We start from the raw sequence: 18,149 nt of genomic DNA on the forward strand, positions 1-18,149 counted from the left end.
TGGAGCATGTGTCCCTATTACCAGTTGGAACATCTTCTGGGTATATGCCCAGGAGAGGTATTGCTGGATCTTCTGGTAGTACTATCTCCAATTTTCTGAGGAACCGCCAAACTGATTTCGAGAGTGGTTGTATAAGCTTGCAATCCCACCAGCAATGGAAGAATGTTCCTCTTTCTCCACATCCTCCCCAGCATCAGCTGTCACCTAAATTTTTGCTCTTAGCCATTCTGACTGGTGTGAGGTGTAATCTTAGGGTTGTTTTGATTTGCATTTCCCTGATGATTAAGGATGTTGAACATTTTTTTCAGGTGCTTCTCAGCCATTTGGTATTCCTCAGTTAAGAATTCTTTGTTTAGCTCTGTACCCCATTTTTTAATGGGGTTATTTGATTTTCTGGAGTTCAGCATCTTGAGTTCTTTGTATATATTGGATATTAGTCCCCTGTGATAATATTTTCTAATTCAGGAGGTATTATAAAACATTTTTGTTTTGAAAAATTTGAATGCAAAAAGAACATTTATTTTGATCAAAGTCTTGATTTTTTTTTAAAGATTTATTTATTTATTATATGTAAGTACACTGTAGCTGTCTTCAAACACTCCAGAAGAGGGAGTCAAATCTTGTTAATGATGGTTGTAAGCCACCATGTTGTTGCTGGGATTTGAACTCTGCGCCTTTGGAAGAGCAGTCGGGTGCTCTTACCCGCTGAGCCATCTCACCAGCCCCAAAGTCTTGATTTTATTTAGAGCTACAATTATGTAGCTCTCTTTTCTAAACCATATTCTAAAGTCCATTTTATTTATCATGTTATTTTAACCTGCTCTAAGAGTCTAGCTCTGGACTTGGATATGATCTTGATAGGAAATACCATTTAAATTATTTTTAATTCTCTTCCTGCTTTCTCTCTAGAGAAGAGGACTATTCTAGAAAGCACAGGTATTACTTTGAGACATTTGCAGATACCATTTTCAGAATGCATGGCCAGTCCTCTAATTCTGTTGTAATTCTGTCTGTAATTCTTCTGGCATGGGTTTTACTTTATCTGAACATTCCTTGTATTATTTCTTTGTTCTGTAGGCAATGTAAAGAAACAATTTTCCAAGAAGAAACCATCGGATAAAAAAGGGCGGCATCAGAGGGAATGTATCCACTATTCTCCTCTTGATGATGTTAAACAACGCAAAGTGTTAGACCTTAGGCGATGGTATGTGGCCATGTCAGTTTTTACTTTTTCCGATCTTAAAAATATGTAATTCAATATTAATTTTGCTGATTATAGGTCAATAGATCATATTAATTATAAACACTGTTAGTTCCAAAGTTATGTCTAAATACTTTAGGTATATTTTCGATTTTTGGAATTAGTCTAGTTTAGCTCAGCCTGGCTGTCAGTCTCATTCAGTGATCCCTCTTAATGGTAAGCTCCATTGGGTGATACTTCAATTTGGAATAGTCATTTACCTGGTTGTTCTTTTGTTGACTAATTCTATAGGAAGTGATTGCTAGCTTACAGCTATTTAAATTATTGCCATATGTAGTAAAATTAACAATATTTCTTGTATGTATACTTTTCAGACTAAATTGGCACTTTGTAGATTGTTCTAAAAGTTCATCATATACATGCTTGCTTGTCATGGCCCATGAGTTTCAATTTAGAGTCTCCAGCTTTCTTTCTTTGTCTCTGTCTCTCTCTGGAGGATTTTGTGTTTCCCTTTTAGGTCCCCGGTGACAGTTCTGTTCTGGGGATTTCTGTCCAGGGGTTCATGGGATGTGCTTCGGTCTGGGAAGAATCTCTGAACCTCTTGACAAAAGGAGAGCGATTTGCTTTGCTTTTCCAGTATCTCAGAAGCTGCAAATGATGCTGGGCCTATTCAAATGAGACATAGAAATTTGAGTAGCTGGTATCAAAATTTCTTGGTTTGAATAAGACATACTTTAGTAGGTTGCTAGCCATGATATAGCTCTTCTTGATAAAACAGATGATTTTTTTACACTCATGCATTTTTTTATGTGTTTAATAGGTAGGAGATACTTTAAACAAAAAATGATTTACACTGCATTAAAGTTTGTATTATGGTCACATTTTAAATCACCCATCAGATATTTATTTCTGTTCTGCATATTTTGTATTCATTCAAGTGAAGAATACTGTTTGATTTCCCAGGTACTGCATAAGCCGACCACAGTACAAGACTTCATGTGGTATCTCCTCATTGATTTCTTGTTGGAATTTCTTATACAGCATAATGGGAGCTGGGAAGTAAGTATTCCAGTTTACTACTAACACCAAACTCCATCTTTGAAAGTACTGTGAAGGAAATTGAGTATGGTGATGCACACCTTTAATCCCAGCACTCAGGAGGCAGAGTGAGGCAGATTGCTATGAGTTGGAAATCAGGCTGGTCTACAGAATAAATTCTAGGACATCTGGGGCTATATAGAGACCTTGTCTTAAGAAGTCCAAAAAAAAAAAAAAAAGGAATTTTAAGGTACCTGTTTTATAATGGAAAGTGTCTGAGAGTTGACAAACTGAGAAAAATTGTGTGTATTATTATAAGCCTTTCAGGTTAAAATATTTGCATGTATTCTTTTCAATAAAATAAATGAAAAATATTGCTAAAACTGTTTCTAAGCTAAACCTATATATTACTAACACTGGGGCATATTTTATTTGCATTTGACTGGAACTGTGAAATGAAAGGAAATGTTTCTTTTATAGTCTCCCACCTATTACCCAAGAAGAAGCATTACATATTTTGGGCTTCCAACCCCCATTTGAAGATATTAGGTTTGGCCCTTTCACTGGAAATACAACACTCATGAGGTACGGAGCTGCCACTTAGGGACAACACCTTACTTTAATTCTGTGAAGTGATAACTCTGTAGTGTTTGGGGACAGTACAAGATAGACTTTGCTGCTGGGTCGCAGGCTCCCTAAGATATCCCATGTGTGGGCTGTGCTTGGGTTTCTGTACAATTAGGACAGTAGCCTGTGTTATGAAACTATTGCTATGAGCAAATCTTCTTCTTAATTTCAGATGGTTTAGACAAATTAATGACCACTTTCATGTGAAAGGATGCTCTTACGTTCTATATAAACCCCATGGAAAGAACAAAACAGCTGGAGAAACTGGTAGGTGAGAGTACACACACACACACACACACACACACACACACACACACACACATAAACTTTCAGGTTGAGTATATCTCAGAAACTGGTCATGTTTTTTCCTGGAATGTCAAATTAACTTTTAATAGTCTGATGTTTTCATACCTCTTTAAGAGGAAAATCATGATGATAATAATATATAGGGCACTTTCAGTATTCAGGTCAATTTTCACCCCTTCTGATGTTTCTATGTAGATGTTAGAAATTTAAAGCATGTTTATAAACACTGCTCTTAACACATTGTCTGTATGGTTTAGGACTTGTTATATTTGTGTGTGCATGTGTGTGTGTGTTCACTTCTAGGGAAAAGCTTGGAGTTTATTTTAAAACAGAGTGAGAGCACTTGAGGACATGTGATGCTGGACTGGTCAAATGAATACACAAAACAGCAGGGTAACAAACTGGGAAGTGACAACACTCTGTTGTAAACAAAGTCTTGGTTTTAACAGACACATTAATGAAGTTGAACTTAAGGACTATTTGTTATCTACTAGTTGAATTATTTGTATTGTTTAATGATTTTAACTTATAAATGGTCACAATAAATTTTGAACTTTATGGAGCAGGCTGCTGTAAGGTCCTGCTGTTAAAGAAGAAACTTTTCTGACTCTCCTTGAAGTGGGAGACTTTATTTAAGATTGTTGCAATGGGGTATTGTGATAAGGATTAAAGATCAACCTCAGCTTCAAAGGTGATAAAGGTGGATGTAAAGATGGATGATTGATGTGAAAGAATACAGGATATTGAGAAACTATAGGTAGTCGTGTGAATTTAACAACATTCTCAAAGTATAAAAATATAAAATAATTAATAAAATGTAATAAAACAACAAAAGGGCTCCTGAGTATTGACTTAGGATTAGTATTCAGAAATTTTGTGATTTTTTTTTTTTGATCAACTGTGCTGTCCATTATGTTTTGGAGCGTAATTTTGTTAGAGATTTTAGTGTATGGGTCTTTAGAACAACAGTACTTGGTTTACTTTTTAATGGTCCTGGTTCCTCCAGTTGTTCCTGAGTTATTTATACAACGAGTGGATGGATATGAATGGTGTTATTCAGTTTCCTAATGGACTAGGATATGTTAGGCTGCTTGGCACTGGCACACTCTGATTTCATTTACCTCTGTTTAAACATCCTTAAACATATGCCCAGTCTTTTATTTATAGAGTGGAATAAATTGTTTTCCTTTATAAGGTTTAAAATGACATCTACACGTGTATTTATTTCATGTGTGATCAAAGGACAGCCTGGGGGAGTTGGTTCTCTCCTTTCACCATTTGGGCTCTGGGGATCAAACTTGGGCAAGTGGGCTTGAGAGCAGGCACCTTTACTTCCTGAGCCATCTTTCTGAGCCCCTCCCTTTTTGTCTCCCTTTTTATCCAAAGGCAAGATGGTAGTTTCTTCAGGTTTCCGGGAATAAAGTTTAAAGAAAACATCTTTTACCAATTGTTCTCTCCCCAACCCTCTCCCACCTCCACAGCCTGGCACCATTTCTGAAATGTCCCTGGACAGTCTAGCCCAGGAATCCTATTACCTCATGTGCTACTATCCATTGGCCTCTGTCAGTTGGTGTTTGGGATGTACGATCGTGGCTTTTATCTTTTGAATGTAAATGTCTTGCTCAGTGCCCATAGAGGCCATCCGAAGTAGCGCTTTGGTTCTGTGTATGACACACATCAGCGATGGTTACACGCAGGTCGGTAGAGCGTTGGTGTTCTGCTTCCCTCCCTCATTTTGTCCATACTCTCTCTTTTGGAAGAGTTGCCAAGAGGGGCTTTCTTCAATGGTTTCTTCAGTGGTTAAAACCATGGTCAGCTGGTATTGCTTATTTAGTAACTACTCTGAAACCTACCTTTTTTTTTTTTTCCATTGAGGTAGATCTGATTTTCACAGTGTGCTTTCAGTGTTCTTGGGAACTGCACTACCTGGATTTAGTAACTCAGGTTTTTGATGAACGCAGTGCCACTGGGGCCCTCAATAGTCACTTTAAATGAAGCAAAAAAAAAAAAAAAAAACCTGTGCACATCTCAGGTATACAGCACATTGCTACTGTTTTCCTCATCTCTGGTATTTTTCAAGTTCATATTGAGTAGTTTTCTTTAACCTGCAGTGTGGTCATGCCCCTTTCCTCCTCGGGAGCTCTCGAGGCTTGCGTACAGACCAAACGTCATAGTATTGATCACATGTGAAGCCAACATCAACTGGACTCATGTGCCTGCTGTATTTAAAAGGTGTCAAATGGAGAGGGGCCTTGCAGGGCAATGACATGTTGCTTGATTACTTATCATAGTTCCAGAATCTTCCCTTGACTTTCAGTGTATAAAAATGTGTTCTCAGTTCTCTAAGGCTCTTCTGCAGAAGGACTAGTTAATCCTAAACCATCTCAAAGAATGTACGGTGCTGACAGTGTATTGGAGTGAGAGCTATAATGCCAAAGGGGGCTGAACACATTGGCAGCTCAAGTTGTCCTTTCCTTTCAACTCTGAACCTAATTCTTACCACTTTTTCCACATCCTGTCTGTTTGCTGTACAGCTCTGGAGGTAGTTGCTTTGTGACTTGGCTTTTAGGTTTCCTCTGTTATAGGGTGAACTATACTCTGAACCTAGTTTCTCTTAGCAAGATATTTGTCTTCTTATCACAGATCATTTCCATTGGTAACTGCCTTCTGAGTAATGCTGCACTGTCTTTTATTTTAAAAGGTGATCGTTTCTCTGATTTTGCCCTGAACTCCCGCCCCAAAACCCTTGTGAGGCAGTCAGGCTGCCTCTGTGGAGCTGCTGCAACACTGACTAGCAGATCTTGGTGGTCATTTCAGTGGTCAGAAAGTCGATCGCTGTGAACACACCATGCAGGCTTTCAGCTTGCTTTTTTTAGGGTTTCCAGTTTTAATGGACTACTTGTTAATGAATAATTTAAGTTCTTCCAGGAATGGAAGTTAATGAAATCTCAGTTAATGGCTTTGAGTACTGAGTGCTGATGAAATTGTGATTCTTATGCTAATGCTTTGGAAATCATTTGACAGCTATTACAGTGATGGGAAACAGATGAGGAGAAACAGTTGTGTAACTCCAGCCTGAGTGCGGAGCTGATGCCTTTGATCTGTGTGATGCAGGTGTAGAAAGACAATTGTCTTAGTGTTTCTATTGCTGTGATGAAAACCATGACCAAAGCAACTTAGGGAGGCATTTGGCTGGTGTGTCCTGAATCCCAGTCCATTGAGCAAAGTCAAAGCAGGAACCTGGAGGCAGGACCTGATGTTGAGACCGTAGAGGAGTGCTGCTTACTGGCCCGCTCCCCATGGAGCGCAGACTACTTTTTAATGGAATCCAGAACCAGCAGCCCAGGGATGGCACTGCCCACGGTGGGCTGAACCCTTCCACATCAATTACCAATTAAGAAAATGCTGTACAGGCTCCCCTGCAGCCAAATCTTATGAAGGTATTTTCTAAATCAATGTTTCCTCCTTTCAAATGGCTGTAGCTTGTGGGAGTTGATACAAAAAACGAACCAATACAATGACAATATTTGTTATTATGTGGCAGGTGTGAGTGTTATTGTGTGGCAAGTGCACACAAGTGCATGCATGTGTGTTTGTGTGTGTGTGTGTGTGTGTGTGTATGCATGCACACCATTGTTGTAGTTTGTTGTTATTTAAGGTTTGTGTTTATTCATATGCATTAATAAACTTTAAATTGGATGTAGATGTTTCATCCAGACATTAGAATGACTATAATTTAACCTAATTTAAAGTTCTTTTGTAATTCTTTTGCAGACTTAGTTTAAGTGTGAGAGTTTATAGACACATATGTTTCACTTGGGCATGCTCATGCAGACGCTGGTAGAGAGGGATGCCCACAAGCAGAAAAGCTAAGACTGTGATTGTGCAATTACTGGGTTTTACACAATCATTGAATATCTTAGACAACTTGGTATATCCTTAGAAAGTTCTGATAAGCAAGGACGTTTGCTTTACTACTGAGTTTATCTAAAACTAAAAGTAAATTAATTCATGTTTTTGCCCACATTGGTAGCTTCTCATTCCCTCGATGAAACTCAGAATTCCAGTGTATTCCAAATTCTGTCTTTTAGTCCTTAACTAGTCCTCTGTGTTAACCTTAACTAGTCCTCTGTGTTAAATGCGGACATTGCTTTGTGTTCTTCAGTTTGTCTGGTTTTGTCTTTGTAGCTCCAGGGGCCTTATCAAAGTTGACCCGAGGATTGAAAGACGAGTCACTGGCTTATATCTATCATTGCCAAAATCATTATTTCTGTCCAATTGGCTTTGAAGCAACCCCTGTGAAAGCTAATAAAGCATTCAGGTAAGTACTTCCATGCTTGATAAAGGCACATCACTAGGAAAATTTGATATACAAAGTAACTTTGGGAATTAAACAAATTCTAGTCTCTTAGAAATCGGGAAGCTTGGTAATGTGTTTTATTCAAACTGGGTGTGCATATGTTTTGCAGGGCTCGTTGCACTTCAAAGCTGTTGCTCAGTCATTGTAAGAAAAAGCCATCTGATGTACCACTTTTATGACCATAGCCATCTGATGTACCACTTTTATGGCCATAGCCATCTGATGTACCACTTTTATGACCGTTATACACAGATGCAGGGGCCTTCCCATGCTATGCCCCGTGTTCTCTCCATTGCCTTACATGTCCTTGTATCAAGAATGCTACAACTAAGTACATTAAAAAGCACCTTCTAGCTGGGCATGGTGGTGCACGCCTTTAATCCCAGCACTCAGGAGGCAGAGGCAGGCGGATTTCTGAGTTCGAGGCCAGCCAGGTCTACGAAGTGAGTTCCAGGACAGCCAGGGCTACACAGAGAAACCCTGTCTCAAAAAAAAAAAAAAAAAAAAAAGTTCTCTTCAACCCACCCCCTCCCCCAAAGGCACCTTCCATGCTCATAGTGAAGAACTGAGGAATTGTTAGGATTTTGGAGCTCAGGACCAGTTTCATCTCTAAATCTCTAATCTTCTTGGTTATATTTGCTTCTTGCTTTTCTTAATCCAGTTTGTATTTTTTTTTTTTGAACAACATGCTTTCACACACACATAAACTTCTGTCTCTTTGAAGGAGATGTTTATGTGCTGAGAGGTTGCTGAGTTTGAATGTTATTCTCTTTACCAAGTTCCTCATAAGGGACCTGAAAACGGAGGTCATTTTTAAGAACAGGTGGCCTGACTGTCTTACCCCACTGATCTGCTGGTTGATTCACACGTGGATTGCTGAGATTAGTGATTAGGGAGGATGAAAAGATTGGGAGGCCCTTGGAAGTTACCTCTTCAGTGAAGGCCCAGATTGTGGCTGGAGAACAAGGCTTTGCCTTTAGGACTGGAGGGTTTTTATGTACTGGAGGCCATGGATCCCTGGAGTCCCACTCAAAGGTCCTTGGATGTGGTGCCTATGGGAACCTGAAACAGGTGAGCAGAAGTTGGAGGAATCAGGAGGCTGAGTACTACTTGTGTACGAGGAGCAAGACTAAAGCTGCTTTCTCTCCAACTCCGGACATGCTCTGTTCACTTTCTGGAGTGAGGAGCACTTTTGCACTTCTTTGATGATTCCAACCTTTACCTTCCTTCGGGTACCTACCAAATGTAAAACATGCATTGACTTCTACTGCTCTGTCCCTTTAATAGTTGGGCTTCACCAGTGAATGCCTGTGCCTGTGAACCATCTGATTTTTTTTTTCTTTCATCTCCTCTGATCCAGGGGGGCGATATGTTAAAATGCTTATAACCCTAGATTTTGAATATGGAAGTAATAAAGCTCAAACCTAATTCAAGAATTTCTAGAACGGGACCAAAGCTAAGTGCTCATATCCATCCTAGATTAACAAAGCCATCTTTGAGTTTCAGTGTATTTTAGTTCACACAGCGTTCTCTGGGGGGAGTGAATGCCATTTATGAAGCTGATTGTGATTGTATTTTTCTTTTTAGCAGGGGGCCCCTCTCTTCACAAGAAGTAGAATACTGGATTTTAATTGGAGAGTCAAGTAGAAAACATCCTGCCATTCACTGTAAAAGGTTTTAGTAGCCTTTATGTTTTCTTAAATTGGGGTAATAGTTCCTTCACTGAAAGAATGGATCAAAATTGTGTAACTAGATGCCTGTAGATATATGTGCATATCCGTGTGGTACAGTCTTGCCACAGAAAGTTCTGCTACATTATAGTTCTCTCCAACCCCACAGCTAGCCAGTTCTATTCCCCATTACCACATAAGTGATTTTCTTCTCTCTCTCTCTCTCTCTTTCTGTCTCTCTATCTCTGTCTCTCTCTGTGTGTCTCTCTCTCTGTCTGCTTTCCCATATAAGTAACATATTAAGAATTTTTTTCTCTAAAAAAATTTAGAATTGGTTCATTTCTGCTAAAAGTCCTGATGCATATTTGATTAAAATAAAATCTTTAGGACTAGTGTGGTGGCTTACCAGGTACAGGTGCTTGCATGCAGGCCTGATGATCTAAGTTAGATCCCAGGAGTCAACATGATAGAATGAGAGAACCAATTGCTGATAGTTATCTTCCAAACTCCAGACATACAGAATGGCATGTGTATGCACCTGCCTGTCTTCCCCTCATCCCTGTTAGTCTCTTTTTCTCCCCCCTTCTCTGTTTCCCTACACCTGCTGAGACAGGGCATAGAGTAGGACTCTGGTATGGCTTTAAAGACTGAATGACTCCAGACATTCTAGCTTTCTAACTATACTGAAATGCTGGTGATCGCTTCTGAAGTCCTAAAAACTTTCTTGCTAATTCTGAGAGTAAAAAGCCATTGGCTTAGGTGATTGATACCTGTAGCCTAACAGTGGGGGAGTAAGTAAAGTGGCCTTTGTCCTATCTCAGCAGGAACTGCACAGCTCTAACTTTCAGCCTGCTAGTAGAAGTCCCAGGAAGAAAAAGGGAATCTTTGAAAAGTGTTTATAGCATTTATTACTAAATTGTAAAAAATTACCTATGAAAGCTATCTAGGAAAAAAAGGGGAAAATCAGAAAGATCCTAAGAGAGTCAGGGGAAGAATTTTCCCTTTGGATCAATAAACTTCTATTGAACCAGGAGATGAGAATAATGCTCGCAGAAGGAAAATCTTTACATAAGGAAATATGCATAAATGCACATGAATTCATATGCAGATTCACACATGCACATTTATACATATCCATTCAAGCCAGTTAGATCCAGCTTGCATTCATTCTCACAATTACATACTTACACACACACACACACACACACACACATCCATACATACATATGCATTTGAAGCAAAAGACCAAGCATCAGTGCAGAAAGAACTCACTTATTCTGGATGAAACATGAGCTCCAATATTTATTGCACAGAGAAAGAAAAAGCCTCTACCATTTTAATGCTAAATGAATTAAACCCAAGTTTGTAAGACAAAAGGGTTGTTCCTTTTAATAGTACTAAGCCTGCCTTCAGGTCTCAGGAAAATCACCTGCTAGTTATTAGCTTGTCCTGCGATGGCTCCTGACACACAGCTTTGTTCTTTCTCACGACTGCCTGTGCATACACACAGACTGACACAATCTGAGAATTCATGGTGTGGTTCAGGGAGAATTGACATCATAATGACATGGACTCTTACAAGCTAACATCAAGGACTGTATCACCACATACTCAGAATTTTAATTTCCTTTAGCAGTGATTTTGATTTAAAAAAAAAAAACCTCATACATGTCCTTTAAATGATTCTTCATATTGTAAATTGATTTAAAAATTTCATTTTATGTTATTGCTGCTAATATAAAGAAAAAGAACTCCCTGATTATACTATATAGACCTTGATTTTCACATCTTTGCCAAATTTACTTATTATTTGTATAAAACGTGCTTTGATTTTTCTCCACAAACATTTTATTAGTATATCGTTTATTAGTAATTGTGTTCAGAATGTGGCACACAGTGGCACATTGGTAAATGAGGCAAAAGGATCCTGTAAACCAAGGGGTTCAAGGCCAGCTTATACAACATACAAAGCCACATCCCATTCTGGCCCCCCAATAAGAAAATAAATTGACTTGAGTATAATAGAAAGTTTAGCATGCCACTGCTTTAGCCTGCCAGGTGTTATCTGGTATGTTGACATATAAGAATAGGACCAGTTATAAACTGAGAACATTGACAGTAATTGGATAACCACTTACACACAAAAAAGAAGCTTTTAATGTCCAGTTGATGGAACAATGCTGACCTAAGAGAATAATCACCAATTATTGTGGCAGCTTGCTCATGGAAAAAGCATTACTACAGTGGTACTTTGGACCTGAAGAAAACTGTCCTTTTTTCTTACTATAGATGGGCAGATATTGTCACTGATCTAAACACTCAAAATCCAGAATTCTTAGATATCCGACATCTAGAGAGGGGGCTGCAGTTCCGGAAAACAAAGAAGGTAAGAATACTACTACATGGAAGTAACTTGTCGAATGACTAGCTTGCAATATTTTATTAATAATCTTGTCTTGGTAAATAACAGAAACCAAGTTCAAAACTACCTTAGTCAGAAAAGTAAGATTGTTTTAAGGATTCAGGCTAACTTTAAACTTCCAGCTAAGGATAGTCATAAGGAAATGACACCCAGTACTGCAGTAATGGTAGAATGGCTTAGAATGCTAACCACTCTTATGTAGGCTGTGTTGTACTAAGTGCTTTATCTGAATGTAAATTTCTTGCACAATAACTTTCAACGTTTTATTCTCAGGTATAGATTGAGACTTAACATGCCTTGGTTGAGCTCCATAGTCTTGGCCCAAGTTGGGTAAATTATGGTCACAAGACAGAGCCAGGTGTTCAACCATGACTATAGAAAGAAGCTTTCAGAAACAGATATAATATAGATTGAGTAGGCAACCTTTTGCTATAAGTGAAGGAAGCTGGGAGTGGTAGCACATGCTTGGAATGTCAGCTCATAGGTGAGAGGATTTTCATGCTATCTTAAGCTATTGAGATTATGTCTCAAAAGTCTCGTGAAAACACACACGCACGAGGGAGGGAATAGGATAGGATTTTAGTCAAATTGAGGAGAGGAGACTACACACACAGCAAAGGAAAAGCATGATTTTAATTTGTGAGTCAGGAATATGAGGATGTGACTATGCTGACTCTAGGCTGTGGAGGGGCATATGGGACACAAGTGCTCTGGTCCCTAAGGGCTTTGTTATAATGTAAAGGCAGCTGTTGGGAAAGGTGAGTATGTTAGTGTGCTCTGATAAAGCAGAATAGAAATGTAGTGTTTTCAGATATGTGGAAGAATAACGCCATCACCTCAAGGGAGTCAATAAGGACCCCACAAACTTACAAACTTATTTCCTCTTTATTGTCTTCATCTTTTTTTCCTTCTTAGGTTGGAGGAAATTTGCATTGCATCATAGCATTCCAGAGACTCAGTTGGCAAAGATTTGGCTTTTGGAACTTTCCATTTGGAACCATTACACAAGAATCACAACATCCCACACATGTCCCGGGAATTGCCAAATCTGAGAGTGAGGACAATATCTCTAAGAAGCAGCATGGGCGCCTGGGCAGGTCCTTCAGTGCAAGTTTCCACCAGGACTCAGCATGGAAGAATATGTCTAGCATCCACGAGAGAAGGAACAGTGGCTACCACAGCTTTAGAGATTATAATGGCAATGACTGACCATGCCAAAACTTAGCCACTGGTGTTACCCACACAGCTGTTATGTACAGGACTGCATTAGGACATCAGCTGGTTTTATTAAGTCTATCAATAGGAACAGATTTTGTTACAAAACATACCCTGTAGTTCTCTAGTTAAAAAGGCCTACATAGGATTACTATGGTTGGCTTCAAATATAGAGGCAGGTAAGCACAGAATTCTGCCCTTCTAAAGTTAAAAGTAGATAAGCAATCTGGACAAAGGGTTTCACAAAATCCAATACAATCAAAACGGCTTCAAAGCAAAAACAAAATGCACTTAACAGCATCGAAACTTGAACTACTTAAGCATGAAGCAATTTATTGAAACTTGACCCCTAGTCATTTATTACAGATACTTTAATTCCTAAGGCATCATCTGTCCTTAAAAAATGGGGGTGGTCAAGGTCTAGTTTTTGCTCATGGTTAAAACTAATTTAAAATTATCTTTCTAGTCTAGTTGTTCTTCCAGTGCTAACAGTATACACCTCACATTGTTGCTTTCCTGAATAACTCTCAGGATTCTCCAAAAAGAAGCAGAAAATACTCAAGAAACTGACATTTTCTAATAGGTGCAGATGGGTGACTTAGGTCATTGATCCTGATACTCTTGACTTGGCACGTGGTTGTGAAATAGTTACAAGAAGAATATAGGTCTGGAGCGAAGTCTGATGTTCTAGAACAAACCTTGTTTCAGGGATATAGTTACAGAGCACTTGGCATCCAAAGTTTCTATATCCACGGTAATATGTGCTGTGAGATGTCACATTTGACTTGTTTCTTAATGGAGTCATGTGTTAACAACAACACTGAAGACATGTTGGCAATGTCCAGCTCATTCTGAGGAAAACTTTGTATTTTCAACTCTGAGCCGTTTCCTTTTGTGAAACATCCAAGCAATTAGGTGTTTAAAGTGTGTGTTACATATTTTGGAAGTGTGAATCCAATACTTGAGCTCCTCTTTAGCTGCTGTTCTTTTCCTTTTGCTGCCAAGGTGTGACTCATATGCTGTTATTTCATGTCGTAGGTTTATTCCAGGATTCAAATCAGTAACTTGGTGATTACAAGGTGCTGAGTATGTTGGAACCATTGCAATACACCTCAAAGGGAGGTTTCAGATTTTGACTTTTTAAAAAAAATTTTCATTTTTCTCTTGAATTTCATATCCATCTATCCACTCATCTATGTTTAGCCTACAGAATTACAAAATAGTCCTGTTTCTGAAGAGATTATTTAGCTTGAAATGTAAAGGACTGAAAGATTTGTAGGTGTTGATTTTGTTACTTCACACTGGAACTTTGAAAATGTTTTCATCAAATAAAGTTTTGTTTTCTACTTTTAATCCTATCAATTTTAATGTCTATGTTTAAGTTAGAGTGTATTCTTGTAACCGTGTGAAGCATATAATAATTTGTTAATTCCATGTAATCAGTGTTATAAGAAACATCTTACAATTTTTATAGTCTCTGAAACAATGTGAAAAGTCACTAACTTCCACTCCATGCTTGCTACTTTTCAAGTACTTGAACACCGATTCTCTAACACTTCACAACGTGATTTGGAAATTTTCTTATATTAATTTCAAAAAAACAAGGTTGGAATTTTTGTGATTCAAGCATATTTTCAATATAAACTGTTTTTAATAGTTCAATTGAGTATTTCAAAGAAATAGGTTTGAAGAGCTAAGAGGAAAGAATACAAATGCAAAATAAAATATAAACCTTAAGAACAAAGTGACAGCTGGGAAAATAAGATGAATTTATTTCCTGTATACTAGTTATATGCTTTATTAAAATCACTGACAGACATACGACCACTTAAAACTTAAGCTTACACATTTAAAAGTTACTTAGAGCACAGAATGTTTGAATTCAGTGGGAGTTTTTTTTTTTTCAGGGTATGTAGGTAAGAGTTCCTGCAAAGTTCCTTTTGAAAACTAGTAATATTCCTATTGGATTTGTTAGTCAACCTGTCTTAGAAATCTTCATAGATCTTCTAATGAAGGATACCGATTGGCTCAGAAATTACAAGTTGTCTTACCTGTGAGATTATGTCCTCTTTGGTAGTGATTTGGAAGAACAGTTATGCTAATGAGTATGGTATTTATAATAGTAGTTGAAAAGCTATTTAAATGCTTGCCATAATTATTATTCTGAAAATGTGTTTTTAATTGATTAGTCTGTTATCAGCATGGCAACCTGCAGGCAGACATGGTACTGGAGAAGGAGCTGAGAGTCCTACATCCTGATCGGAAGGCAGCCAGGAGAGGACAGTCTTCCACAGGCATCCAGGAAGAAGGGTCTTTTCCACACTAGGGGGAGCTTGAGAATAGGACCTCAAAGCTCACCCCCAGTGATGAACTTCCTCTGACAAGGCCACACCTCCTAAGAGTACCACTTCCCATGGGCCAAGTATTTTGAAACCACCACATTTATAGAAGCTGTTAATCCTTCCCGCACTGCTCCAGTTACAGGGGTTTACCCCAGCTTAGAGAGCAGGTATAGCAACTGAAGGGTTTCCCAGGTTGCTTTGTTTCAGCCATGGAGTGAGCGTAGGCAACCACTCCAGAATCTATGGCATTATTTAACTCAGTTTCACTCTTAGCATTTCTACCTTGCCAATCTTTCACTTAAAAATAGAAACAAAACAAAAGCCCTGATTTCAATGCCATCACTTTCTAGGTCCTTTCCATAGGAAAATCAGAACAGCGCCCCAGCTGTTGGTGGTGGTGACCTGTGCCAGCTAAAACTGAGGCTTTCATTGGGGAAGCATCTTGCCTAGGTTTATAGAGATTCTTAGTTTGCTAGCTTTCATAATAAAGTACTCAGGTTGCTTAAAAACAAGTTTGTTTTGTTTCATTTTTTTTTTCTCCTCACAGTTATGTAGACCAAGACAAGGTCTTGGCACATTTGGTTTCTTATCTTTTGGACTTGAAGATGGTCACCCTTTTTGTCCTCCCATGGCCTTTCCTTTATTTGTGGGCACACTTTATGATGTTCCAAGTCCTCCTTATTAGGGTAGCAGTTATACTGGATCAGAGGCTACCCTAATAGTCTCTCTATGTGTCTATGATGAGGTAGAAATCACATCCATGGACTTAGACATATCTTCATGTTTGTGGTCTATTACTGATCATGACTCTGCCAGACACAGAAATGGTTTTGTTAAATTCTGGTTCATGTGCCCTTAGGTGCCTAATGGCCTTACTGTTTTGACAATCATTTTCTAAAAATCACTTTGGATACAGGCACATTCTGCAGTACTTATATTCAATATGTGAATTTTGAATTCAATATGATGCTGACCTAAATACATAGTAATTCCATGGTCCAGCTAAGATCTGAACTATCATCTGCATGACCTCTACTCCAAATATTTTCCACAGGATGGAAAATGTCCTGGGGAGCATCAGGCCGGAGATTTGAGAGGTCACTTAAGCAACATTTATGAACTCCCGCTATGAACTACTAAGTAAGGGTTGTAACACTCATCAAGATTGATACCAGTTTCAACACGTTTACAGTCTACTGCTGGAAGTGATAAAAATTAAACAGGCAATTAAATTGCCTTCATCAAAATACGACTTTAGTAAAATGCAAAAGTCTGTAATTTTGCATTGAGGGAATGCTAAAAGCATTGTGAGACTTATACCCAGTGGAAAATAAGCTGGCACTAAGTCAAGTAAACACGGCTACTGTAACCACCTGTTTGGACATAGATACGTTTTTGCTAAAACTTGACTTCTGATAGACTTCTGCTGTAAATGATTTTTCCCCCCAGAAATTATCTACTTCTACCCCTCCCTCTTTTTTCTTAGACAAGGCCATGTGAGTCTTGAGCTTGTGATATTCCCGCCTATCTCCTAGATATTTATGATACCACGTCGGGCTATCTATTATTTCCTATCAATCTTTTTACTGGGTTTAAATGTAATTACAATACTGTCCATCAAAATTGAACAACTGTTTGCTAAGTGCTTTACCCATATTAACTCTGCTCGGTAAAAGATTGTTCTTTTGTACTGCTTACAGATGACGGAGAAGAAATTCTGAAGAAACGTAATCTCTACAGAGCTAACTCTATAGTAAGGCCTTAAAAGCTGCATTCGATTTAGAATGAGCATACCGTGTCTTTTCCTGGCTCTACTCTGCCCCAAGTCATTTCTCACAACTGTGGAACTCAAAGTTTCAGATGCTGGAGGCCACCTAGTTACTGCCCGTTGTGCAACTATTTGCCTTCACAAGAGTCAAGATATTCATCTTTCCGTTCTTTTCTCGTCGAACCCAATACTTGGCACCAAATCGGCAAAGCTGGGGAATCAATGGGGAGACTGATGCTGAAAATGTACAAAGGGGACCTCACTCCACTAAGAAGGCCAACGTGTGCAAATACCTTTTCCTCCTAACAGCCAGTCGAACAGAGGCACTGACTCAAAACTGAATCGCCACCCACACTGATTTCGGGAGTGGGATTTACGTGTCAAGTGTCAACGCGGGAATCCCAACCCTCGCGTTCACTTGGAAGCCAAGAGGTTTCAGTCCGTGTGGTCAGCGGGAGAAATCCATCGCGACAGGAGGAAGGCTTGGCGCTGGCGTCCCCCGGTGCTGCTTTCTCAGTACTTTCAGGCGCGCCCACACTGGGGCTGAAACCCTTCAGCTCCTCCCACCGTATTTAATTTCCGCTGTTCTTTAGGGAGACCCGGTCCGCTCCGGAAGTGCGTCAGCGCCGTGTTCCTCTTTCAAGCCCCGGTGACAGCGGATTCCAGGCGGAGAGCGGTGGGCTCTGCGTGAGCTGGTGGCGCTGCGTGCTGGTGCGGGGCGCGTCCTTTATCCTAACGGGAAACAAAGGCCCGGCGAGCCCGGCTGAGAGCGAGCGAGCGAGCGAGCGAGCGCCTGCGCCATGGGAGTGCAGGGGCTGTGGAAGCTGCTGGAGTGCTCGGGCCACCGGGTCAGCCCGGAGGCGCTGGAGGGCAAGGTGCTGGCCGTGGGTATCCTTAAAGGCGGCCTCGGAGCGCCGGATGAGCGCCTGCTCGGCGGCTGGGCTTCGTCCGGGACCTGGTGCTGGGGGTTGCTTGGGTGTCTGCCTATCCAGCTTGCAGGCCTACTCTCCTTAGGCGGGCCCATTTTGTGTCCCCCGTGTTTTAGTTCTCACAGCAGAGCGACTACAGAGTTGTCGTGGAGAATGAAGAGATTTAAATAATAAAATTTGGTATAACGTCAGGCTCCGTAGTACTGTACATCTGAGAAGTTATTCTGTGTGAAAGGTCAGCGTAGAGGTGTGTGTGTGTGGGGGGGGGGGG

General features: G+C 39.7%; 2 protein-coding genes across 6 annotated transcripts in view; both read left to right on the forward strand.

Moving 5' to 3' along the window:
• Bivm (basic, immunoglobulin-like variable motif containing) overlaps nt 1–14,623 on the forward strand; it is a 25,375-nt gene extending 10,752 nt beyond the window's left edge. For 2 of the 5 annotated variants that reach the window (XM_029538244.1, XM_029538245.1), the window contains exons 3-10: nt 1,078–1,204; nt 2,165–2,260; nt 2,720–2,824; nt 3,039–3,133; nt 7,361–7,493; nt 9,120–9,206; nt 11,492–11,588; nt 12,540–14,622. In XM_029538244.1, coding sequence (XP_029394104.1) covers nt 1,078–1,204; nt 2,165–2,260; nt 2,720–2,824; nt 3,039–3,133; nt 7,361–7,493; nt 9,120–9,206; nt 11,492–11,588; nt 12,540–12,833 — 1,034 coding nt within the window. In that variant the 3' untranslated portion in view covers nt 12,834–14,622. Of the gene's footprint in view, nt 1–1,077; nt 1,205–2,164; nt 2,261–2,719; nt 2,825–3,038; nt 3,134–7,360; nt 7,494–9,119; nt 9,207–11,491; nt 11,589–12,539 lie in introns of all 5 variants that reach the window. The other 3 variants (XM_021197724.2, XM_029538243.1, XM_029538246.1) reach the window with 2 other exon arrangements.
• Nucleotides 14,624–17,414: 2,791 nt separating this feature from the next.
• The window catches only part of Ercc5 (ERCC excision repair 5, endonuclease), a 34,877-nt gene continuing 34,142 nt past the window's right edge, over nt 17,415–18,149 (forward strand). The window contains exon 1 of the mRNA XM_021197723.1: nt 17,415–17,837. Within this exon, the coding sequence (XP_021053382.1) occupies nt 17,750–17,837 (88 nt within the window). The 5' untranslated portion in view covers nt 17,415–17,749. The remainder of the gene's footprint in view (nt 17,838–18,149) is intronic.

This window comes from Mus pahari, chromosome 5, assembly GCF_900095145.1.
Source record: "Mus pahari chromosome 5, PAHARI_EIJ_v1.1, whole genome shotgun sequence".
NCBI classification, from domain to species: Eukaryota; Metazoa; Chordata; class Mammalia; order Rodentia; family Muridae; genus Mus; species Mus pahari.